General features: G+C 42.2%; 1 protein-coding gene across 2 annotated transcripts in view; it reads left to right on the top strand.

Moving 5' to 3' along the window:
• Positions 1-13,803: 13,803 nt before the first annotated feature.
• The window catches only part of mafa (MAF bZIP transcription factor a), a 72,872-nt gene continuing 59,568 nt past the window's right edge, over positions 13,804-27,107 (top strand). For both annotated transcript variants that reach the window (XM_058629180.1, XM_058629181.1), the window contains exons 1-2: positions 13,804-15,344; positions 23,296-23,361. In XM_058629180.1, the coding sequence (XP_058485163.1) occupies positions 14,377-15,344; positions 23,296-23,323 (996 nt within the window). In that variant the 5' untranslated portion in view covers positions 13,804-14,376 and the 3' untranslated portion in view covers positions 23,324-23,361. The remainder of the gene's footprint in view (positions 15,345-23,295; positions 23,362-27,107) is intronic.

Below are 27,107 nucleotides of genomic sequence, written 5' to 3'. Positions count from 1 at the left end.
GTAAAAAATAGTCCAATGTATCCACAGGGCAATGACGGTGTATGGATGAATAAAATGCAGAATGTCCATAGGTCACTATGGAGTCACTGTGGCTCTCTAACATTGTCGATAAGGCAGCAAAGAGAAATACTGTTTTTGTGTCTGCAACTCTGCCCTTGATAAAGTCTGATTGACACTTAGCCTCAGCCATGGTTAACTGAGCACATCACCCACAGGCTAAATAACTAAGAGGAATTATGGGAAATTGAAGGAACATTAAGAAGGAAAAGATTCCTTGGGCCGTGGAAACTCACGTCCACAGGCGCAAAGAGGGTTTTCCATGGAGTCTGCCGGGTGGGCAGACCTTCACACATACAAATGAAGAAGAGTGTGACGAAACAATATAACCAATCTCGCACGATGAAATAATCAATATTGCAGTATCACTGAACTTTGGTTCTTTGCTTTGGTTATTCAGTTATCAGCACGCATGGCTGTGATTGGACTTGTTTTGTTCTTACATAAATAAATTCTTGCTCAACTCGCTGGAATAAAGTTTCAGTAATATTACACTGACGGATGAAGATCAATTTAGCGATCCATCATGTTTTGCAGGTTATCAAGTTAAGACTTCTTAAGGGTTCTGCATATGTCCAACAGGCTCACAAATGTAAATGTAAATGGTCTGTGTAGTGCTTTTCTACTTTTGTTTTTTTCTGAGGCAGGTCAGGTCACGGGACTTCATTTAGGTAGATTTGTTTTGCGGTACAAAGAAGGAAGGCATCCATATTACACACGTGGACATAGATAAGTATTCATAAGGAATAAAATAGAATTAAAAAAGAGTCAGCCATCCAATAAATAAGATAAGGTAAAAAAAAATTGCAACAGGAACAATGCTGTTTTTATAGCACTTAGTCTTAGATCTCGGGACTTTAAATCTCAGACCGAAGATGGAAGGTGCTGAAATTCAGTGAAAATAGGATGGAACAGAGCTGGCTATCAGCTGGTATACAGCCATTTACCCATTCACACCCATTCACTCACTTTCCTACAGCCCATCTTTTCTATAACACATCTATCATACCATTCACACGTTGCCAGCACAGCTGTCAGGAGCGACATTTAACGGTTCAGTGTCTCGCTATACTACACTAACAGTGCTGGGGATCGAACACACCACCATCCGGGTTGGTAGACGACCAGCCCCACTACTGATCCACGACCACCCCCCACATCATAAGGTCATTTGCATAGTCTAAGCACAGCGTCTGATTGGCGGTTCAGCAAACTGTCACCAGGCAGTTTAAACCACTCAGATTTCACAAAAACTCCACCTACATATAGACAGAGCCAAAACCTCTGGCCCCCGCTTAACCAAACAAAAGAGGAAAGACAGAAATGAGTGGAGAGATTCCACTGAGCCGGACAATGACACAGTGTTGATTGGACATGTGTGAATGTGAGTGCGCTGGAAGCGAGGAAGGAGGGTAACAGAGAAGGGACATGTCTGTATTAGTTCTCCGTGTTGATGTTACTGCAGCCTGAGTCACGATCGAGTTTTCTGGCCTGAGCTCAAACTAAAATCCTTTCTTTGTTACTGTCCTTATTGTAAGTACAAAACTCATGTATCTGCACTTAATAAAGACTTTTTTATTTATATCTCTAGCAACTTTTACTTTTACTCTACAACACTTATTATCACATACAATCAGAAGGAGAAGAAGAGTTGGTAATGCTCTGTAATTATATGGCACTTTTCTAATCTTGATGAGCTACACTACAGTGTTGCCATTCACACGTCTTTCATACGCATTCACACACTGCAACATGGGGTTAAGTGTCTTGCTCAAAGGGTACATACATAGACTAGCAGGGCCAGGAATTTATCCCACAGCCTTCCAGTTGAAAGACAACTCCAACAACCACTGAGCCACCATGTGCAATCCTTACTACTCACTTTTTAATACCTTTACTTCTTAAACTCAAGTACATTTTTTTTTTGATACTTGAGTACACTTTAAGACTTAAGTAATATTATAAAAAGAAAGAAAGTTTATTCCAGTAATCCTTAAGGGTACTTTATATAAGACTGCTTTTCAGCATAATGTCAATCAAGACATCTGAGAGTAAACTTCTGCACCTCCTCTCGTCTCTGAAAATCTGACTTGAAGAAAGAGCTCCTATTGGCTGTTCTACTGCTAAACAGCTGTATTTACAATATTCAATGGTCAATATTACAGCAATGGCAAGAGCTGCCCATTATGCTGCAAAGCAACCAAAAAAAAAGGAAAACTCAGAACAGAAAACCTTGATGACAAAACAAAATTTATTTAACAGTCGACTAAATTTCTCACAATCCTGCCTGCCCCACTTTTAATCATTCATGTAGAGATACAGTGGTCTCTAATGGATCCATTTTCCTGTCGTTCTATAACTCAGGTTTATCTGGTGTCTATATGCGGACGTGAGTGAGTCTACCTGGAATCATTTCAATGTTTCCAGCCTGGACTAATTCCTTTAACAGCCAGCTGCAGCCTGAATGGGGCACAACAGGAAACACATAGCTGTCATCAAAACATACCCTACTGGTCAGGGGTCTCTCAGTGATATATATATATATAAAAATATAAAAGAAGTAGTTGTATTTATGCAGGGATTATGTTGTCATGATCCTAAAGAAGGGTGATATTTCAATGTCACAGAACAAGTTTATTTAGAGTTTTCCAGATACATATATATCTTTTTTTTGTGTTAAGTGAAGACAGGTAGAAAACCCAGTGGCAACATGTTCTGAATTGTAAGAAAGTAAAGCAGAGCTGCATCTTTACTTGAGCGAGTGGGAGCAGCCGCAGACACAGATGGTGAACAAATGTTCTTTTGAGGGAGCGTTGCACAAGACTTGGTTCTTGCACGGCCCAGCAGTGAGCTGGCTTTGCTGCAGATGGTTCTGCAAAGCAGCCACCAACATACATGTTTACTGCAAACACGACTTTTTTTCCACGGGTCTGTGATGCAACTCAACTTATAGGGTGCGACGTGGATGTATGTTTGCATTTTTTATATATATCATTTTATGATTTGTAATGATCAGAGCAGATTAAACAGTTAATAGTCAACGAAAGAGTCTCATCATCCAACTCTTTTCATTGTCATTATCATCATTACATTATACGTATGTTCATTTGAAACAAACATACCCGCTGTAATTTTAGCCGCTTGGGGAAAAAAAAGAGCAGCTAATGGCACTTCATCTTAACCACATGCACTGTTTTCAGAGGGAGGGTGTGAAAACATTTCAGTCGAGCTACAGCTATTTCAATAACATCTGGGATATTTCATGTTACACTGAATTACAAACCAGATTTTGCTGTGCAGGCCATTAACACATAATTATGTGGTGTGAATAACAGCCGTGTGCATGACATACAAGCATTTGAACACCCGTGATGATTGTTTTTAGCTCTACGTCTTCAAGAAAATTCACAAAATGATGTCTGGGAGTTGTTGGAAAAGCGAGACAGTGTCTAAGCGCATATGAATGGCAAACATTTAAGTTCCAATGATTTCTGCCTTATCTGTTACCATACAATAATAATAAATACCTTTCACTATTCAAGTGACTCGCCCGATAGCAAACACACGACCCAAATCTGACCTGTTGTCATGGCAATAACATTAATGTGAGAACATGTAATGACTTGAGAATTTTCCTAATGAATGAGTTAAGATTAATACTGGCCAATAGCAGAGGGAGGGAGGGAGGGAGGGAGGGAGGGAGGGGGGACAGAAGAATGAAGTGGGTCCAAAGAGGGTTGCCCTTGTGTGTGAACAGTGATGCCCATTGTGTTTGTAAGTAGGTGTTTTGGTCTGGATTGGTGGGCCCGGTGCTGTAATTGCTGTTTGGAATGTCAGCCTGGTTAGAGGATGTGTTCTGACTACTGGGTGTCATTGTCCATGTGCGCTCCAACACCAGAACTCTGGAGTCACAAACCACAATTTAGATTAGATGAGCTTTTATTAGTCAATTTCAGTGCATTTCAGTGTCTGGTCTGAATGTACAACAGCCATGTGATGTCTATATTGAACATTAGCCCAATTCTTAGAGCACAATGCCTAGTATACTTGTGTCTAAATGTTCACCAGTGTGTGTGTGTGTGTGTGTGTGTGTGTGTGTGGAGAAGTTATATATCTAGCATACTACCAGTGTAGCATTAACTGATAATGGAGCCTTTCTTTATTTTAACTACAACAGAGAGACTGTTGTTTAATAAAAAAAGAAAAGTGTCAAATAATGCTGATATTAGTCTTTTAATCTCCACAGAACATTCATTGGTGGTTGGCTTCAAAAATGTGTTGTTGTGTTTAATGTTTTATGCTCACTGTATATGCAAACCTCTGCTTAGTGTCTTCATGTGCCTGACCCAGCTTGCCAGGTTTCCCTGATGTTTCTTAAGCAATGGTAATGTTATACAGTATGCTGCTCTGGCCTCTCAGTGGTGCACTTAGGTGTTAGTCCTCTTAAATGATACGTGCAAAAAATGTTATACAAGGTTAGAGGTGCATTTCATTTGACGTTTCATTTGATTTACTTTGCATGTTCTGTGTTTGGAAAGCATGCACATGTTGAGACATTAGTGGATTGCTGTGTGGAGTGAACACAGCAAAGCATGCTATGTTTATGAAAGCTCTTGAAGTATACTGCATTACATATGATGCTTTTTAACTTTAACATTTATTCCATGTATTTATTTTTTTTAAATGTATTTTTTTTAAATTTTATATTTAATTTTTTTTTCAAATAAGTTTTGCAATTATACTAATAACTAATATAACTAATAACTAACTAACTATGTGAAAAGTATTAATCCTACATTTAATAAGCCAGATTATACCATCTTGACTTCACTTCAAATGCACAGTACGTATGTATGTACAGACCATAATACAAAGTTTATCAAGATGATCTGACATAATTACCATATTTGCCTGTAACACTCACCACACATTCCCTTATTATGTTATAATGCAATTCCAGAAATATGAACTTTATCAGGGTAGTTGCAACGATCCGACTCTTTCTCTCTTTCTGGTTCTCTCTCCCCCTCAGTCACACTCTCCCCAGTCTCCCCCATGTCAGACAAGCCTGGAGACTCATTGTTCTGCAGGAAATGCTCTCAACATACAGGCTGCAGGCTTGTATACTCTGGGTTTAACCTTATAATAGCGTCACTAGCATTTAACCAACCAGCTTCCGTTTGCTTCTTTATGTCGAAGCCTCGTTAGAAACACAACACGGACAAACGGAGACCCGCAGAGTGCTCTCTCAGGCAAGTTCAACAGAGGCAGAAAGGAAGGAAGGAGTCAATGAGAACATAAAGTACTCCATCGTTATTTTTGTTTTGACAGTTTACTCTGACCTCCAAAGAAGCTAATAGGTAGATTTGTTCAGCCTCCTCTGCCTTGAGGCCTTTGGGCTTACCGACACTGACGGGGGCATGAGTAGGTCATATTCTGCCTCCACCACTCGTAGAGAGTGAGACACATATTTACCTGCATACACGTGTAGGAGCATTCACTAGCTCTATTTTCCTGTCAAAGGCACACACACACACACACACACAAATATACACTTAGAGAGGAGCAGGCCATTGAGATTCCCTCTAATAGATGGTAGAGGTGTGAGGATGTGGGAATTTCCAAAGGCCATGAAATATGCTCTCTACAATGGCAGGGCCAATAGCCTCCACTTAACAACAAGGGTCCAGAGGAAGGTTTTTTTTTACTGGCTGAGCAGCACACCTGTCACCACCACACCACACTTATCTCCTCCTCGGTCACACGATCCATCTCTACGCTCAAATCTCTGTTGAAACTCAAAAGCAGAAAAGGGTTTCAGGGAAATTTGGGGCTCCCAAGCAAAATGGACAAAGAGGGCCCTACATAACACGCCTCAACGCCTCCCAAACCGAGGCTGGTGTACAAACTGCTTCTTGTTAACATGGAACTGAAAACCAACCAAGTTTTCTTCTGCTGCTATTTAAGTGGATTAACAAAATGTTCGGTTTTCTGAATCAGTTATCTATAGTGACATGTACAAAGCCGTGCTTCCACCAAGTGGAACGGTATTGTACCGGATTATACCATGATGGAAACAAGCCACAAGTGAAATGCAGCCTCATTGTTGTGCTCATGCTCGCAGAGGCTCGGGACATTGAACATATGTCTTTTCAACATAAATATAGTCGCTAGAATATTGCAGGTTACTTCCAATTTTTTTTTTTTTTTCAAATCATTAGCGTTGCACTTTGGGAATTCCTATTGTTCATGCACACCAGCAATGTGTGTAGAGACTCATTGAATAAACCTTTAGAAATAAACTAAAGCCATTCGGGACTCAATAACCTGCACTGCCACTAAGCCGTTTTTTTTGCCATTTTGAGGATAATTTAGCGAGGATGGATTTGTTCGTCCAGCAGCTGCTTCTCTGATCTTTTTATCCATGCTGTAGGCTGAGAATAGACCTGACTATCGGCTTCCGCGCTCAGCCTCATCAGTATCTCCCCCGTCCTCCTCATTTCATTAGGAATCACTCAGCACTTCAGAGAAACATTCAATTACGCTCCAATGGTAATTAAATGTTCCTCAAATGAGTTGGTTTAAATCATCTTCATTTGGGCTTCGGTTGGGTTTTTAATGCCGTGTGCTGAACACAGGGCTCACATAAACATTAAGCACCTCACCCGCTGGGAGCGTTTGAAGGGCCATGCTCACAACCACAGTCAGATGACATTTTAACCAGCTTAGCTGAGAAGATATCATTATTAGAAACAGATCCAGACTGCATGATTCAACACACACACACACACAAAGCCCCTTATAATACTGTTACTGCTTTGGATCGCACAGTGAAGCAAGTGATGCAAACTTTTGGGCCAATGACATGATTTGTTAAGGTAATTCAGTAGCCTTGAAATTTAAATGTGGTAATTAGTCTCTTTTTTTCTCCATAAGAGCAAATGTGACATTATACCTGTGAATACTTAGCTCACCGCGTTCAATTATGACATGGATAATGGGAATGATCCGAGAGGGGCCAAAATTCATCCACTCACGTTTCAAGGGTTTTGTCATCGAGCATTAGAGCGTATGACAATAAATGTCAACACAAATCCTACAATTAGAAATGGTTGCAAATCATGACGTGAGTTTTAAAACGGCAGGATATTATGGGAAATTTAAATAAGATTAGTCCAAACCCACGGTTGAAATTTTGAGGTTTCTCATTCAATAACTTTGTTTTTTTTACAACTCAGACTTTGCCGTGCTTCAGGTTTAGTTCAATAAAAAACAAACTTGAATAAAATAGAGCCACAATAAATAAATGAATAACATTTTTGGTCGCCTCCATGGCGCGTTAAAAGGTCCACCTTCTACTACAATGGCCCAACACCGTACAGTCCAACATAATAAATGTAATAATTACGTGTTGGTGAAATAACTGTAAATCATTTAATGACCCTACAAGGCGAGAGTTATTTTTAAAAGGGGATTCATCAATATTCTCCAGGGGTACACGAAGAAAGGTCAGAAAATCCCTCATTAGTCAACGAGCATGCGCACGCGTGTCCTTCCTGTTTGTGGGAGGGTTTGTGTCATTGTGTCTATTTGTGTGTTTACACTTACTCGTTATGTGGGGACGATGACGAGCATCTTGACTGCAGACATCCATGTTCAGAGGATTATGAGACACCAGAGCAGCTTGGTCGTCCATGCACAAATATCCATTCATCTCCAGTCACTGAGCTGCATCTGTCTGATAAAAAGACATTTTATTAGGTTTTAGTCTAAATCTATGGGGCAGTGGTGGATCAGTGGCACAACAAGGCCTCTTCCAACGAAGGTCAGGGGGGTTCACACACTGCTGATGTGACCCTGGACAAGACACTTCACCCCAAATCAGAAAAATCTGCTCTTGTGACCCATATGAGGGCAGCTGAAAGACAAATAGACTTTTCTATATTCTTTCACGTAAGTGGAAGGGAACAACACTCATCAAAATGTGGCTTTGGCGTAACAGACAGCCTCTGCTCCTGCGTGTCTTTCCTCACTAAGTCAATAGTCAATATTGGCAGATTTGACAAACACTGTGTCGAACACAATGGGCTGATGTCTCATTACAATCAGTGTAATAACTACGCAACGGCTGATGAGTGAATGAGAAAACGCCATAGAAGTTGATTTCGGCAAGTTAAAGAGCAACAAAACAAATCATTAAACGTCATGTGATTTGGGGTGTTTATTTACATGGAGATACAAGCCACGTGGCAGCCAGAGAACATGTTTACAGACATTATAAATAAAGAAATAGACTCATATTCCCATAGACTTCCTTTCAAACTAGTCTCTTTTTGAAACCAGAGGAGTCACCCCCCTGGTGGCTATTCAGTAAATTTCCTGGTTGACCTCATTCGGCCCACTGGAAAACTTTTTATATAATATGGTCAATGATTCAAGCATGATATAACAGCTGTGTGCTATATTCCACCACTAATACTATTATTTTCTCATAAATAGAGGGCTGGAGCGTTATGAGACATCTCAGCACGGATGCTAATAAGTATGTTTTGTGATAGTTCTACTGGAATCGCTTCTCTAATTAGTTTGCAAACTCTGTAATTGTGAAAATTATAACTTTATTGTCAGTGTCAGCTGCGGGCTACAGTAGCTCAAGGGCATACGAGAGGCTGAGGGTGGGGGCTAGAGACATGCCAGAGACTTGAGAAGAAGGTGACAACTCCTGCAGATAGTGCTGCAAGTCATACCAGCTCTGTGTAAATAACTAAAAGGAGGTGGACGCATTGTTATGAATGTATTCACCGTCTATTGCTGGCCAGTATCCTTGCTAAATTTAACGTGGTAAACTTGGTCCACGGTGTAGAATTAGATATCATCTACTCGCTAAAAGTGTCAATGCAAACAACGGTGAAATTAGATATGTTTTAAATGTTTCCTATTACTTAGTGAACTGCCTGCATTCTTTATATAGAGTATACCTCAGTTTAGTTATGTAGGAAAGGTATCATTGGAGTGGAAGTACTGTATTTATCAAGTCACACCATGCACATAAAATTAAAGAGGAATATCTAAGTTGTGTTGAAGTCCAAACCCTGCAAAGCTATCTAACAATTAATACATCAATAAAATGCTACACACATTAACTATGCACATGACAGTAAACCAATACATTCTGCTCATGTGAATGTAATTATGGCTAATATGCAGGCTGCTCTGCCAACCCCCTTTGCAATATTGACCAGACTTCTTCGATTACTCTGCATGTGGTGAATAGAGTGGCCAACATTCATGGGCCACGCAGTATTAATTAGCGACCACGTTATTTCACTTGACAAATATTCAAGTTGGAAGTGGACGGCGAATGAATGGGAGAGATTCAACCTCAAAACTCTGTGTCACCGTGAGCCCATGTGACTCTGAGAGGGGCTGCTGTTCACAGCACTGCAACACATTCGCTGGTTTACTGCTGGTCCCTTGCCATGCGTCAACCCACAGCACTTATAGTGGCTCACGCAGGGTCATGTGCCAGAGTTCTCCCATCACACAAAGCCCACTAGCTGTAGGCTCCCAAATACTTTCCGCCAGTGTCAGAGAGGGCGTCCAGAATCCACCTAAGACTAGAGATCTGCTCTCCTCCTGACCTTGTTTTGTCTGCTCTGTCCTCTATCGCACCCTTCTCAGCCTCACCCTCCTTCTGACTAATGGATTAAGGTAATTATGACATGGCTGTGCCCGCATTCTGCTGGTGGGGTGAAAATTGATATTCCAGCTTTATTGTTCTCACTAAACTGTTGATGAAATTGCACTGCCCCAGAGCAATTCCAGCTAGTAGATGTAAAGCACGGGTAGTTTTGTTGTCTCCTTCACTTCAGGTTTTAAAAAAGAAAAAGTGACTTTTCAGCTGCATGTGTATTTGCAGGCACTATCCGCTTTCAGGTATTCACCAATTCTGACATTCTGACACGGACACAATAACAGGCTCAGGTTAGGGGCGACTTACAAATGTGTTGGAATGCAAAGAGGCCGATTAGATGGCCTTATCAAGCCCTGTCTGAAACTGAGCAACCGCAAACACACACACACACACACACACACACACACACACACAGTCTAATAGACATAAAAGTGACTCACTGACCTCTGCTCTTTCCACTGAGTCGCCCTCCACTGCTCCCCAGAAAGAGTTCAGACAGATATGAATGCTAATACTCTAAAGGAAAATCCATCCCCTGATGACTTGCACAACTTAAAAACTTTAAATAAGTTAAGTGCCACTATAGACAAGACGTCAGTATAACGGATGTTGCATGTGGAGTCTTTGCCATACCATAATGGTATGTGCAGTGGATATTTCCTTCAGCGAAGACGGCAGAGTCCGGGACTTATGGAAACTCTTCATATGTGGTGCAGAAAATCAATTGGAGAGTCGTCAAACACTTTTCTGATTTTCCACATAGCAGCGCAACCCTGAGCTCTCACAGACTTATCACAGAGCGTGCAATGTTTAGGTACCTGATTGCTTTGAAAGAGCCTTGAGTGTATTATGTCAATAAAGAGACAAGAGGCTGCCAAAAAAAAGGGGGGGGAGTTGAGTCGGGGATCAACATTTTCGCCCGCTCGCACCATTTCAAAACAAAACCAGAAGTCTTCTTATTGTGTCAATGCGGAGTTAAAATTGGCTCAGAATAGGAATCGCAGATTTTCAATTTGTTGCCTTTCAGCTCATGAGAAGACATTTGCTGACACAGACATCACTGATTTTGTTATACACTGAACAAACGCATGAAATATCAATGTGTTGTGTGTAGTATTAAAGGTTATTTCATAAATGTGTGATCACTCAAACAGCCTTTAAACCAGTTAAGCTACGTTTTCTAACGATTTCGTCATATAATGAAAGTAAAGCGAACACAACATTGGTATCAGTATTGACCCAGAATTTCACAATTGGTGCATCACGACAAAAGAAATGTACATAATGTGCTCTGTAATCTCCAAGGGGTTAACGGCCTATTTTAGAGAGGTTTAATAACAATAAGAATGTGCATCATAGTGCAAAAAGTTTGCATCAACTGTGTTAAACATCCGTGACAGAAAACACCTGAGCGCTGTCCACCACACACGCCTGACGCCTGACAACAAAGTCATGAGAAACTGGATCGGCCCCTTAATGTTTCACATCGTCTGCGTTGCTCCTCGTCACACGGACTCCATCCTTTCTCTTCTGATAGATTCCCCTCATCTCTCTCCACGTAGATCCCCCCCCCCCCCCAAGCTCTATATCATCAATAACTTCAGTGGAACAAAAGCAGCAAAATTAGGTCCGCCACTTTCTTCTGTCATGACTAATGAGCTCTAGCTTCGTTTGTGTATTAGTCTCGCTCTGCTGTGGCCGTACCCCAGGGAACGGGCCACTGCTGTGCCTTCCAGTGAACAGGTAAGCCCAAACAGATGATACGCCGACAGAATGGAAATAGTAACAATAGCATTTTTATCTGACTTTGTTTCAACCACATGGAAGGTGTTGTGCTATCTTCGCGAGCAAGTGAATCTATTTATGCCGTTAGTACATTAAAAAAAAAACGCTGCCGTGGATAATTATCGTTAACTTCTATTAGTGTTTTCCATGAGCAGAATGCTGGCCCCGATTTGTAAATAAAATACCAAAAAATAGTTATTACATACAGTATATGACAATTATTTCACTGCTAGTGACATAGTATTGATGACGATGATATTTTTAAGCATATAAGACGGTCATACAAGGTTTCATCTCATATTCATTACATTGTAAAGGCATGCTTTAATTGTCTGCCCTGAAGGCAATTCAATACACATACTTTCTGTTTATTCTATTCATTTATTCTCAGCCAAATATTCTCCAACGTTCTAAGAACAAACTGTGCCGTTTTCAAGTTTGAGCAAAACCGTGTTTGTGAGAATATTCCACCTCGATTTCAAACAGACAAAACTATCAAGGCACAAACTGAACTCCAGCGATATGGACGACCGCAGGGAAGTGTCGAACTCCTCGTGGCTATGAAAACATACGGGCCGATCGTCTGGATCGCTCTCCGTCGCTCCTGGCAGCAGGAACGTGACTTCTTTGGCCTATCATTAAATAGTGAGCTTCCAGGATACACATTATCTGTTTTACACACACACACACACATACAGATGAGATCATGCACTTGGAGAGAGGGGGGTGGGTGGAAATTATAGGTTTTTGTCACAGGAAAAAAATGGTTATTTGTCAGCAACTTGTCAAAAATCAGCCACAGAAAATCATCACGCAGATCACTCTGACTGGCCAGAGAGTCCCGGCCTTATAGCTTACATCACCTTTTCCCCCCCCTCCACCTAAATTGTGTTATTATTGAATGAGTAAACTGCCACATGTCATCAGTTGATTACACTCTGCTGTTGACGCTAACACAGTGTGGGAGTCAAAATTTCAGGGGGTAAAACTCCCAGACTAATGTCATCCTCGTGGAAGAATTCATAATGCATGAAAATAATTTAGCAGGTTTGCTGAAACTCTGCACGGCGACACCGTGATGCCTTTGCAAAGTTGTGGAATAGAATGTGTAAAAAGAACCACAGTGGTCTCTGTCTCTCTGCCCACCAGCTAAATCAAAATATCCCTTTTTTTTTTTTTTTACACAGCGCTGCTTGAACCATTACAACCACTTAACTAGACAGGACAAACACAGTGGAGGCAGGAATACCCAGACAATGTTATTATTGTACACAGATCAATTAAAAGTAGCAGACCTCTGAACTGAGATAAAGTGCAAAGTACAAGAGTGCTTTATATGACTCCACTGTGACGGCCTGGGCCACTGCGCAGATAAAGTGATTTTTATGGCTGTACAACATAATATCAGCTTGGATCACTGGGTTCACTGGCATTCACTTCCACTGACACACGGCGAAGTGAAGGTTTGTTTTTCACGAGTGACACAGTGGACAGTCACGGGGAGCGTTCGGTGGCATTCCCTTAACAAAGTCAAAGAAAAAACAGTGATATTGCTTATGTGCAAAGTGAGTGTTTAAAGTGAGGGGGAAAAAAAATCCCTTTAGAAGAAAGTTTCTTTGAAATGTGTGTATATGGCTTATGTTACTGACTGAAAGGGGAATCCCATGCTCTGGCACGACCAAAAGGTGGCAGTGTTGAGTTTTATAATGGTGCCAATGGCATGATGAACCTCCTCTGTCCACCTGTCATGTTTTTGATCTGAGGTCTTTGTAAGTTACCTCTCATCCTCATCATCATCATCATCATCCCTAATGTGTAGAATTATAATTTAAAATTATATCATTTTTAACATAATAACAGTTGTTATCTATGATGCTGGATTACTTCTGGATTATTTATTGTACCACAAAAGTGTTTAAAGTACTATTCTGTAGTTATTTGTACAGAGGGATATGTCAAGGGATGTCAAGAAGAAAGTAATAAGCTGTAGTTGAAAATATTAAAAAAGATTATAAATATGTAATTAAGGAGCTTACATATGCAAATATTGTCTATCTATCTATCTATCTATCTATCCCTAAATGTGTTGCATTTATAGGACTGCATGCTTCTTCACTCCATTCAAAGGTAATAAAAGAGGAATTAAATAAACCAGTATGCTACATTATTGCTCGGTATAAAACTTACGAGCCTGTATATTATAACCCACAGTCAGAGAGCTGTTGTGTGCAGCTGACAGTCAGCTGACGGCCTTTGACAGTTGGGGGGGGAAAAAAAGTTTTGTTTCCGTAGGTTACTAATATGTTAATTAGCTGTGGCGGAGTGCGACCCGATTGGCTCTTCGTCCGAGTCAATTTCCCATTCCAGCCTGACGTCAGTGCACTTAAACTCATCTGCTGTGTGTGATCCCTCTAAAAAATCGGCCCCACCAGTCAGCGGCTGTACAACGTGTGCGGCTGCATTCACTCCCGTCACTCTCGTGCTCTTCTCCCCGCTCCGCGTGCGCAATGTCTCCATGAAGGACAAAAACAAACAAACAACCCGTAAAGTGTTAAATGTTTGAGAGACAAGAGCGAGTTTCACATGCTGAAAACGGACTCCGCTCCTCGTGCGCGCGGCACTGCTGTGTCTGTGTGTGAAAAACTCCTCCACGCTCGCGCCTGCAAGTGAGCGGCTGCAAAAACCAGGACGCAGAAAAACCCTTCATTTTTCACTCTCGAGACAAACGCTTTTTTTTTTTTTTTTTTACAAAAATCAAACTGGCTCACGTTTTCCCCAACCAGCCGAGTTTGACAGCTGCTCTTCACCCCATTTGGAGGACTGTCAGCAGCAGCAAGAGGATGGCATCAGAGCTGGCAATGAGCAACTCCGACCTGCCCACCAGTCCCCTGGCCATGGAATATGTTAATGACTTCGATCTGATGAAGTTTGAAGTGAAAAAGGAGCCGGTGGAGCCCGATCGCAACATCAGCCAGTGCAGTCGCCTTATCACCGGGGGATCCTTGTCTTCCACCCCGATGAGCACGCCTTGCAGCTCGGTGCCCCCTTCCCCAAGCTTCTCGGCGCCCAGTCCGGGCTCGGGGAGCGAGCAGAAGACACACATAGAGGATTTCTACTGGATGTCCGGTTATCAACAGCAGCTCAATCCAGAGGCGCTGGGCTTCAGCCCCGAAGACGCAGTCGAGGCGCTGATCAACAGCAGTCACCAGCTCCAGTCCTTCGATGGCTACGCCCGGAGCCAGCAGTTCGCTGGCGCAGCCGGAGCAGGAGGCACCATGGCTGGGGAAGAGATGGGCTCCGCAGCGGCGGTGGTGTCGGCAGTCATCGCTGCGGCAGCGGCTCAGAACGGAGGGCAGCACCACCACCATCACCACCACCACCACAACAACGGCCACCACCAGGCGCCCGGCGTCCAGAGCAACGGCACTTCGGGCACAAGTCACCCACACATGCGCTTAGATGACCGGTTTTCTGACGACCAGCTGGTGTCCATGTCTGTGCGGGAGCTCAACCGGCAGCTACGGGGGGTCAGCAAAGAAGAGGTGATCAGATTGAAACAGAAGAGGAGGACCCTAAAGAACAGAGGCTACGCGCAGTCCTGCCGCTTCAAGCGGGTCCAGCAGCGGCACGTCCTGGAGGGAGAGAAGTCGCAACTCCTGCAGCAGGTCGAGCACCTAAAGCAGGAGATCTCCAGGCTGGTCCGGGAGAGGGACGCGTACAAAGAAAAGTATGAGAAGCTCATCAGCAACGGCTTCAGAGAAAATGGATCCAGCAGTGACAACAACCCTTCATCCCCGGAGTTTTTCATGTGAGTTAGAAAAAAAAAAAACAAATAAAAGAAAGAATATCGGTTGCGTTACTCACTCACCCCCGCTTTAAAAAGTTTTCATTCAAACATGTTTTTATTTGACACAAAGTCCACTAGACCAATAACTCATTTGTAAACTTCTTTTTTTTATTTTATACTCTTTTTTTTTTTTTTTTAACATTTATTTTAAAGATTGCTCAAGTCTGCGACTGTTAAGATTTGGAAACATCTAATATATTTAATTTCGGGGAGGCATATTGAGAAAACTTTAATTTTTTTTCTATACGCTGCCACACTCACGACATAAGCTCTGCAAAGCCGTGTCTCTGAAGGGTTTGCACCGCTGTCCATTAGATCTGCGGTGTCTGCGTAAAATATGATATTTCTTTTGGAAAGTTGATCCAACTTTTACGCAGCAGCAGCAGTCAGTATACGACGTGTGCATGAACGCCAGCACCCAGTATACTCATCTGAACTTCATTTTTATTTCCTCCCCCTCATCATTTTACTTTGAACTCAAATGTACAGATTATTGTCAAACTGCATCATCCACCGACATGTTTTTTTTTTTACTTTATTTTTTTGTTTATTCTTGTGTCTGACAAACTTGGAGGATTGCGAGCCTGCAGCCGTTTTGACGCCACATCATCTCATGCGTGTTTTTTTTTGCTTGTTTTGTGTTGAGCAACAACAAAAAGACTTGTATCCATTATGAACTGTTGATTGTTGTTTTTATGTTTTTTTTAAAAAAAAGAGATGTGTTATTGAGACGCCCTGCATGCTGGACATGTATGGCTGTTGTTTTTTTTTCTTCCTTTCTGTGCTTGAAGATGTCCTTTTTGTCGGATGACTCCAGCATGACATTCATATCCTTCATTTATGGCCTCCTCACTTTTTTGGGACAAAAACAAAAAAGTGACAAGACTTTCCTTCCCCTCCTCCTCCACCACCACCACCACCACCACCACCTCCTTCACCCTCACCCCCTCCCCGTAAATCTATACAAGTGCATTTCAGCACCACCATAGCCTGTCATCATTATGGGCTGCCGTGAATGCGCAATACCCCCCGTTCCTGGTGGAAGTTGATCAGCGGGGATCCTGCTGTTAAAGTGTGTGTGTGTGTGGGGGGACAAAAAAAGACTTATGAGGAAAATCACCACCAGTCAATTTCCTGGAAGTTTAGACTGTTGCTTAAAGCTTATATTGTTATTTAAAGATTATTCCATTGTGCATTTGTCAACATTTTTTTTTAAAAGCGTAATTTAAGTAATTTTTTTTATCATCTGAGTTGCAAAAAGTCACGTGTTACAGGTTTAAGCGAAGGGCAATTTGCTGCACAAATGTCATTTTTTTTATAGATATATTGGCTGTGCGCCAAAGTGAGTGTATAAACAGCGCTTCTCTGCAGCATGTGCTTCACACACATCCTCCGCCACACACGTTTCCTCGTGTCTCATCCTCGGTCTGTAAAATCAAAGTTAAAGAGAAAAAAAAAAACTGCCATGTGTTTCCTCATCAAACTGAAAATAATTATAATTCTCGAGGAGTTACATTCATCTGCACACATCTCAGTTTGGAATCTGTTGCGTTTTCATCGTAACCTATTATTGATACTTTATTATCAATGCGGGGGGAGGCAGACACACACACACACACACACACACACTGTTGTTTTGTCTTGAGCGAGCTCATTATTCTCAAAGCAATAACAATTATTATAATCGATAATGTCTGGACATTGTTAGATCGCCAGGGATTGATACCCTGCATGTATAATAAAAGAAAAAAATGAGAGGGCACCATCGCCCAACAAATCTTGAAAATATGTTAATTCATCTTTCATCTTATATATATATATATATAGTATATATATATTAAAAAATATATATATATATATTTTGCTGTGCAAAATTATTTCACTCACTAACCATATGTGATGTTCATATGTGCTCGTTTTTTCTCTTTTCTTTTCCATTTCATACAATTAAATGATATGCAATAAATGTATGTTATCGTCTTCAATAAGTTTCCCACTTTTCTTTTTGACTCTGTCCTGAGATGGTTTTTGACTTTTGTGCTTTTGAAAGTTGAATTAGAAGAGAGTAGAGATGACTGCAGTGCACACTTAAGGGTTTCTTTGTGCTGCATTTCTTAAAATGTAATAATAATGGGTGAATCAGAAACATTATTCTCAGGAACAAAAGAAATCCACAAATTTAAGGGGGGAGGAAAAAGGAGAACGGGTCAGAGTCTTCATTTTGGTGCATGATTTCTGCTTGTACTGTAGAAAGGAGTTGTCACAGATAAGTTGATAAAACCACAGAGATTGAGACGTGCACTGGCCCACATATGAAATCTGACATCGTCAGACACAAGTTTCATATGTTTTTCATCAAAAACTCCAAATTGAGTGTGAACGAGCAATATTTTTTGACGGACAGCGATCCCAAAACGTGTCATTTTAACATAATTTCCACTCTGAAACGCACACAAAGTATTCGGCACGGTGAATTATGATCTGTGCTTTTCCCATTTCAAAGACTCAGGGGCCATAAATAACGTCTTTGTTTGTGATAACAGAAGCCACACCTGGTTTAATATATGATACTTATGCAGCCTGTTCATTTATTGTCAAATGTGGCCTGTGATTTGTGCATGTGTGTGAGAGTGTGTGTGTGTGTGTTTTTCCATGAATTACAAAGTGAACGGATGATGTCTCTATGTGATCTTGCATATTTTCACCAAGCGTTCACTATTTTGTTTCACCACGCTCGCTTCCTCCCTCTGTGTGTGTGTGTGTGTGTGTGAGTTGCTCTCTCCCTCACTGTGCGTGTGTGTGTGCGTGCATGCGTGCTTATCTTTGTGTGTGTGTGTGTTTTCCATGAATTACAAAATGAAAGAATGATATCTCTATGTGAATGTCTTCTGATGATGCATATTTTCACCAATCATTCACTGATCCTGATCTCTGTGTGTGTGTGTGTGTGGTACCTCCCTCCTGTCAGTCGCTTGTGTTTTTCACACACTATGTGTGTGTGTGTGTGTGTGTGTGCGCTCACTCACTGTCATTAGCATGTCATCATTTGGCTTTCCCTGATTTCACCCCCGCTCTATCCTGTTTGTCAGTGGGCCTGGATGTTTGGCCTGGAGTAGGTATGCTCTCGCAGAGAGGCGGCAGTGGGGGTGGGAGGTACAGCAGCGAGGGCAAAGCCATGTCAGGCATGTGAGGGGGCACCAGAGAAGGTGCCAATACAAGTCAGCTGCTGCGGCAAGCGAAAGAGGCCCAGCGCCTCTCTACGCAATCATGCATCTCTGCGAGCGCTCAAACGTCTCATTTTTTGATGTCTTTCAACAGAACTGTTTTTATTTTCACTGCTGCTGCTGCAGCACCAACCGACAAGGCCACGTTTTCCACGAACACAAGCGCAAAAAAGTTCTTTTGCAACCACTAGGACAAGGAATACAGCCTCGAGGGCATCTTGTTTCACTGTTCCAGAACTATTTGTTTGTTGAAATAGGAAGAGCAATGAGCCAAAATACACAATGAAAAAAAGGGAAAGGTTCCTGAGGACACAATCTGTCCAGATTTGTCCGCTTATTGCAAGTTAAGCCGAGTTTATATGTGTAGACACTTTTCATTTAAAAAAAAAAAAAAAAAAAAAGACACCACACTGTCACTCTGTTAAAGCACCCAGTGATCGGCTGTCACTTTTGTCATTATAAATGTCATACGACAACATGAACGTTAAATACCAGTGATAATGTGCTGAATAGTCTGTCAAAAACAACAAGTTTTAACCCAACACTTGTATCCCACTCTGTGTCGTGTGATCTCCTCTGAGGTGCTGCTGTGGTGGATGATTTGCCCAGAGTGAGGGGAGAAACTGAGACAATAGGCGGGCTCGGGCTGAATTAAATGATTTTGCTGATGATTAATAGTGGTGTGGGCCACTGGCTCCTGCGATGTAGAGATGATAAATCGCGAGCGCAGCTCCATGCAGCTGTGCCAGTGTTGGGTCTTAGCATGCACACACCACGCAATTTACAGCCAAGCCGCTCTCCCTCTTCCTCAATTTATCTAATTACATCTATTTGATCGGAGCAATAGTGCCGCTACGTTTTGATATTTCATATTAACTACAACAATGAATTAAACCGTGGATAACTGTCCCCCCCCCCCCTCCCCACCGGCCTCTTTAAATAACACATTTCTGGGCTTGCCATTTCAAAGAGAAAATGATTTCCTCTTGACTCTTGTTCTCTAAAAGCGATGCATTTGTACGCTGGCTTTTTTGTTGTTCTTGTTGTGTTTTAAGTGGAATGTTAAATATATAAATGTGGTTGCCTTGTTAGGCTCTTAAGCTTTTTTTTTTATTGTTGACTGTTTCCTTATTGGGAGACATCAGTTCAACTTCTAATGACCATGTAGTACAACTGAAAGAACACGCTAACCACACACGAGAAATGAGAGCACAGTTACCAGCCTACACAAACACACACACACGCACGCACACACCAGGACAAATACAAACATACACAAATTCATGTTCCTGTGCAGTTCCACTGCAGCCTTTTGTTCCACTCTGCATTTATTCGACTCAAATACTTTTGCTCTTTGAGATAAAAGACATTTGCATGATCTAATTTGCAAAAAAAAAAGAAGACGTTTCCCCTTATATCCACGGCACCAAGCGCACGCTGGTTATGTAAGTGATAAATCTATCGATCTTCCAATGATGCACTCACATGGAACGTTAGTGCTATGCGGGCTGACAGCATGATATGCAGCATGACTTGGAATTCCTGCAGGCGTTTTGTTTGCTGGTGCCAGAGGAAGCGCTGGAGAGGATCTGTTGTGTTGCTGTTTGTGCCTCTGTGTTGCTTAACTCACAACAGCTTGTGCGAGAGGTCGATTAGTGGTATGCAGATAAAAAGTGTGTGTGTGTGTGTGTGTGTGTGTGTGTCTCTCTCTCTTGTCTGTCGTCTTTCGCAGAAGAGGATGAGCGGAGGTCAAAAGTTACAACGCACAAGGCTGCTCTCAAAGTCATTAGAGTAATCCCTGCCTTGGGGAGCTCATGCTCATTTCCTCTGCCCAGAATCTATCGAATAAGACGTACATGCACATCCGACATGGTACAGAACACAGTAAATTTAAGATGACTCACTGCCATTTTTTTTTTTTTTTTTTTTTAACCCATTTCCTGTATTTCACCACTGCTTTTGAGTCACGCTCACAGCTTAGATACATAGATTTTGTTACATTCTGGGGGGGAAACGAAATATACAAACTGTAGAGAGAGTAGTTAAAATAAAGTGTAATATTAGTTACTATGTTAACATGACTCATAGCTCCACATATATATAATGCACTCCGGTTAGGAGAGGGCAGACGTGGCACTTGTCCGATGCCTGGCAGTTTTATTTTCAAACATTTATCTTCTTTCGCCCCCAAGTCGCTGCAGAGAAGTGGAAAAAAACAGCCACTAAGTCTGAGGGATGATAAAAATAAGACGTTTCTAATGGTTCAACAGTTCACAGAAGTGTAATGGAGATCACTCGGTAGTGTTTGTGGCGGCGTTTGGCGATCAGAGAGTGCAGTTACTTTTCTTCTCATGCTCACTTTATGCGAGGAGGATTGCGTTGCGGGCGTCGCAAAGACAATTCGCCTTGACTCGGGCTGGGTGTGGTCCACTGGGTGTCACTTCTGAGTTTACAATGTAGGTCAAATAGCAGGAAAAGAATTGCATTAGTGTTATGGAAGTTTATTTTCAGTTAAGATAAGAAACGACTACAGTGTTACATTACTTTTCCCCCACAAAGAGGTGTGTATTTATGATGATGTTTTCTTATTGTTATATATCCTGACATCATGACATCTCTGTTTTGTTTCTTTGAGTTTTCTTTTGTGACACGGACACAAGGACGTCATTGCGACAAAAACAACTCTGAGCCCATCACACGACCACACTATCTTTCAATCACAATTTAAATGTACATTTTCAAAACAACCTTTAATCGCAAACCTCCATATCCCCTTCTTCAACGACTTATTTAATTAAATTTAAACTTCTTTTTTTTTTCCAAGTGACAAAACCCAGATAAACATCACCGTATCAGTTAATCTTATTTTCCTGATGTCACCAAGGTGACTATGTGCTGACGCCGATGTGAGGACAATAAATCTGCGCATCCCCACTCATTTCATCAGAAGCGAGATATTTTGATAAAGTAGCTACTTTCAGCTTCTAACTTTGTCATTCTTCTTCTCACTGACGCGTTCCAACCCCCCCCGCTAGATGGAACGCTCAGTCGAGAGAGAGTTAACAGTGAGAATAGTCAGGTGCTTCAGTGCAAACCAGGTGGCAGCCACATCTGCACATGGTCTGTGGAGAATCACAGCAGTGACAGGGTCAAACAGACTCCTCTCACTTTACAGTGCGAGGGAGGTAGAGCTCAGGAACAGTCGCTTATTCAGAGTGAGACTGACATCGGGGATCAATTAAGATGCTTATTTTATCACAGCGCGTTTTGCTCTTTCTGTACATTCTTTTCTTTCTTTGTGGCAGAAAGTCACTCGACGCGCTCCAGACAGACATTAAGCGAATACGCACAGTGTCATTAGAGAGTTGTCCTTGAAAGACTGGCTGCAGGTTATGTTGGTAATGAGGTGGTCGGGACTTGTGAGGGGTAATTTTATACGTCTGTAAATGGACCCAAACCGAGAGCCAATGACTTAAATAAATGCAACACCATCTCTCGGCAGTGCCATTGCACACGAGGTGACAGAGTTAAAAAAAAAAAAGAAAAAAGAAAAGTGAGAGGAATTATAGTCTTTAAAAATGGCATACAGTCGTGTTTAAATTTCTTCCAATAATAATAAAAACCACAGTGATTTTAAAAGAGTGACAACCACTCAAAATGTGAGTGTTTTACCATTCACGGCTTCCTTTTTACGAGGATTAGGAATAGGAATAATTAATATTCAGGTATTATTTTTTCTTTGCTGAGTATCATGACATATGCAGGTCTGCTCATTCATGTCGGTTTTGTTTTTTTTTTCCACCTTCTCCTTCAGCTTCTCTACAGTTAACACCCTCCTTACATTTTCCTATAGGATATGTCACCCTGATGAAAGCTCTTACTTTGTGATGCAGATACACCCCCCCCCCTCTGCTGCAGTACTAATATCATCATGCTGCATCGCCACTGTTTTCCTGCAGTTCTATAAACTCCCCGTATCTGAGTTATGTGGCATTTATTTGAAAACGCAGTGATTTAAAGTTTCCTTCTCTGCGGCGTACGGGCGCACGCACAGGTTTTTGTTTTTTTTCGACACTTAGTTTTCAGTGTTTTTTTTTTTTAAAAAGGGACCCGAGTCGACGCCTGAGCAGTTGTTGTCGCAATGTTTACAGGGAGCGTGAATATCTCTAAATGTTACCCTGGATCTGTCCAGGTGTGCTTATGAAAGGCAAACACTGCTGTGATATATGTGACAGCTCAATAAGAACAATTATTAGAATGAATGAAATGAAACAGGGAATAAAAAGGCCTTGGGATAAATACTATTTTGCCCGCTCTTTGTAACGACACACTGTGTGCTTAGATATTTTATTTTTGTCTCTTGTGGTTACAGCTTCTTGATGCATGGGTTCTGCCTGTGGAATCTATTTGCATGCAAATTTTTTTACATTTCCTTCTGCTTCAAATGCTCACTACGATACATGTACTGTATTTCACCAGACAGACAAGGTGAGGAGCGAGTCTCAGACGAAATGGATCTACTTGTTTCTTTATGATTGTTTGTGTGCCCGCATGTGTGTGTGTGTGTGTGTGTGTGTGGCACAGTATAAAGAATGTGAAAAGGAAAGGGGCTCGCGACACAATGTCTATTTACTCTGGCACTAATTTTTCCAACGTTATGTTTTGTCTGATCTCATTTGCTCCTTTAGGTCATCGAGAAAATTCCTCCATCTGTGATTTCCAGCTCCGTTCCTCTGTGCCCTTGGCTTCCTGAGGTAAAACACTCTTGATCTATTTAAGCACGTTAGTTTTTGTTTCCCCCTCTGCAAAGTCAAATTAAAACACAGACGTCGTACATAGTGTATAATATCAAGCATCGTCATAAAGTATTAAAGTCATACACAACAATACAATATTAATTCCCATTAATTATTGAGTGGAGTTCCATATTGTTTACTGTACATCTGTAAGGCCCGTAATGCACTTTAGTGTCAGCTCCTATTCATATGCTGAAGAGCATTCTCCTTGTTTATGTTGACAATATCTTGCTCCTTCACTTCTTTCTCGGCCCTCGAATGCCGTAACTTTGCCAAGTACTACATGCACACTCAAGTACCAGATTATATCCACCCATTCAAATGTAAAATACAAGTTCAGATTTTGTGGGGAGAAAAGCAGCGAGAGAGAAGTAAGAACCAAAGTGTTCTTGTACTGTTTTCACCGGTTGTCCGAGAGCGAACCAGCAGGATGTGATGGGTTACATGATGCTCAGGGATGAGCTTGCGCTCATATCTTTTCACCTTGGTGGAGTAGAATAAGTGTGTATGTTTGTGGCTACAGGCATTGGTATCCAGTGTTATTTACTTGATTGTCTCTAAGTGTGTGTGTGTGTGTGTGTGTGTGGGGTGTGGAATCAGTGGCTGGCCTTTCTCCAGCTCCACTTAACTTCAAGAGGGGGGAAAAAAGGACAAAAGCCATCAGGGAAGACAAGGACAAATCATCTTTAGATGAAGTGTTTTAAGTGCTGTGTGATTCTTCCCCCTCCACGTCATCGCCGTGAATTAGGTGCCCTCTGCTCACTGCTGAGGGCTGTCAAATATAAACAATGCCAGGGGAGCGGATGTTAAGCGAATGAAAGTGGAAAACCATGAGGGTGTCTATCTTAGTCAGCCTCGTAAATCTCAGTTCCCTTTCCACGACGCTTCCATATAGTGACGTCTGACAACCTGCCAGCCGAGCTTGCGCGAGCGGTGTGGTCCGTCGTGTTCTTAGCGGCCTCAGTCATGGCAGACGTTGCAGGCAGAGCTGTGTCTTTGTTTTATGCAAATCCATGCATATGAGGAGGGCGGTGGGGTGTGTGTGTGTATGTGTGTGTGTGGTGGGGTGGGTGATGAGCAGTCTGGCCACGTAGCTCCAGGAGGACAGACTGAGTGATGGAGACGGAGAGCCAGTTCTCGGTGTCCTTGCCTGGGGAAAGAGTGTCCTAACTCCGGCCTGGACGTCATGCTTCCGTGCCGATACCCCTTCTTTGCAAAAAAAAAAAAGAAAAAGAGGGGGGATTTTCCTGGCTCATATGCGAAATGTGGAGTTTGGCGAGGCCACAGAGGGAGGTTCACATTGTACGAGACTTCCGTTGGGTGTTATGATGAAGGCAAACACATGCAAAGAAACACTGGAGTTCAGAGCCCAGTCGGGAGCTGAGGCACCCAGATTACACTGACAAAGATAAAACACCAGGTGTGTTTATATGCACTGTAAGTGTGTGAAAGAGGCCGTGAGAAAGAGAGGAGAGTGCAAGATTGGGGAGGCAGATATGCGTGTTTGTCTTTCGAGTGTGTTTGCACGTGTGTGATCACATTATAGCATAATGTGGCAGGTACACAAGGCCACTGACCACGTGAAGGGGGCACACCAGGGTGGTTGGGCAGAAACAATGTCTCACACACACACACAGCGGTGATAGTCATAACGATCCGGCTCCCATTTTCACAAGTGTCCTTTTGAAAGTTGGAAATTGAATGTCTTCAAAGTGAAGCCTCACTTGCCCCCTCCGTCTCTTTTAGAGCTGCGTGCTAACAGTAACTGTTAGTCGGAGGCTCCTCTATCACACAGAGCTCTATTTCTGGGTGCGAGGATGTTGAGTCGTTGAGGGCAGATGAAATCGATCCAGATTGACCTGTCATGTGGAGGAGAAAATGAATGAGATGGGAGGGGGGTACAGAGGCCAGAGAGGAGGGGAGAGAGCGCAATACAGAAGTACAAAAACAACCTCCTGCTCCATATGGGTCAAAAGTCGAGCGATGATTTATTCAAGACTGGGTGTTATCCCTCCTTCCCCCAATCCTCCTCCCTGCTCCACCTGCCTCTAGGAAAGGAGTGAGAAACTGGAGACTGCTCAGGAGGAGCCGGCTATATTTAGCCTCGGTGGCCAAAGACACTGTGGTCTAACTTTAAACTTAAAATTACAGATATCCATGTACAGTGAGATGGGCACGGTTTGCGTCACTACAGGGGAGACAGCAGGATGTTCTCAGTTTGGACTCAGACGGAGGAAAACATCCATTAGCTTTCATACAGAGATTCAGCAGCAGTTCTCTTACGTTCATCCTGTGGTATTAGAACTACGGATGATTACATTTCAATTTTGGCAGCAGCCATAAACTGACTCGTTTCTTTATTGATCCACTCCTAAATTATTTTGATAGTCAATCAATCTTTTGTTGGTAGGTTTTTTTTTTTTTGCTTGCTCATTGTGTGAACTGTTGTGTTGTGATATGGCAAAGTCTGTTTTGATTTGAACACATTCTGCTTTCTAGTATCTTTGGTTTGTGGACAATGCTTTTGGGAAAGAAAGAAAGAAAGAAAGAAAGAAAGAAAGAAAGAAAGAAAGAAAGAAAGAAAGAAAGAAAGAAAGAAAGAAAGAAAGAAAGAAAGAAAGAAAGGATTTATGGCTGCATTTATGGCTTTGTATGTGAAGTGGTACTAGATTTAGCTCTGTGTATTTGGGCAGAGCTCCACTTTGCTAATTATTTTCCTGTGGCAGAGTTCTCAGCGTGGCACTCCTCTCGCGCTCTGAGAAGCGAGGCTCAGCAGTAAGTGCTTAGTCAGCCCTGCTCTGGGTGTGAGATACTGTTGGGTCTCTGGTGGACTGTCAGTGAGGTAGAGCAGAACCAAGACCAAGTCATCGGAAGGGCGAGGGCTTGCCAGAGAGGGCAGGCCCATCATCACCCATCAAGAGAAAGAAAGGAAAGGAAAAGAAAAAAACTAATACTGTTAGTACTTTTTTTTTACTGTCTGGTCACAGTGAAGAAGAGGTTTGTCTTGCACCAGCCTGGAAGCGCGCGCATCTCGTTGGATGTCACAACCTGATGACATATGAAAGGACTGAGGGACTCACTGAAATGAAACAGTCTTTTATGTGAAGATTTCTCTATCCCAACAGCAGCTTGTCCTGCTCCCCAATGCTGTCACTGGTGACATGTGAAATGCCACACAAATAGTTTAGAACCAAACAAAGTTATAATGACTCACTTTGTTTTTGTACGCACTTAAAAAGTCTGCTTTCTTGACAGTTTTCATTGTTGGCCACCATTTAAGGTGCAGTCGCTCTCAGAAATCCTTGGAAATCAGACAGCCAGGTTGCAGCCCTGTTACACAACCCTCCTTCCAATGGAGGTGACCAATGAATTAAGACAAAGCAACTCAGAATAAGCAACAAAAAAACCCCCAAAAACATTCCACCCCAACAATGTATTAAAACATAACGCGTGTCTTCACTGCTTTGTTTTTCATGCCAATCTCTCAGCCAGTCTGGAGTAAACCGTCTGTTCCCCGCGTCCCTCGCTATTAATACTCCAATGTCAAACTTGTCTTTCTTTTCGATCTCTTCCCCTCTTTTCAGAGTGATATATAGCTTCTCCCTCTCTGTCTGCCCCGCTATCCTCGAAATGACTCTCCTCTTCCTCCCCACAAACAAACCAAGCTTCCCTCCCTTCACCTCTGTTCCTAACGTCACTTTCCC

Source organism: Solea solea, chromosome 5 (genome assembly GCF_958295425.1).
Source record: "Solea solea chromosome 5, fSolSol10.1, whole genome shotgun sequence".
Lineage (NCBI taxonomy): Eukaryota > Metazoa > Chordata > Actinopteri > Pleuronectiformes > Soleidae > Solea > Solea solea.
Note: the sequence above shows the minus strand (reverse complement) of the source record. Positions and strands in the feature narration are given on the sequence as shown.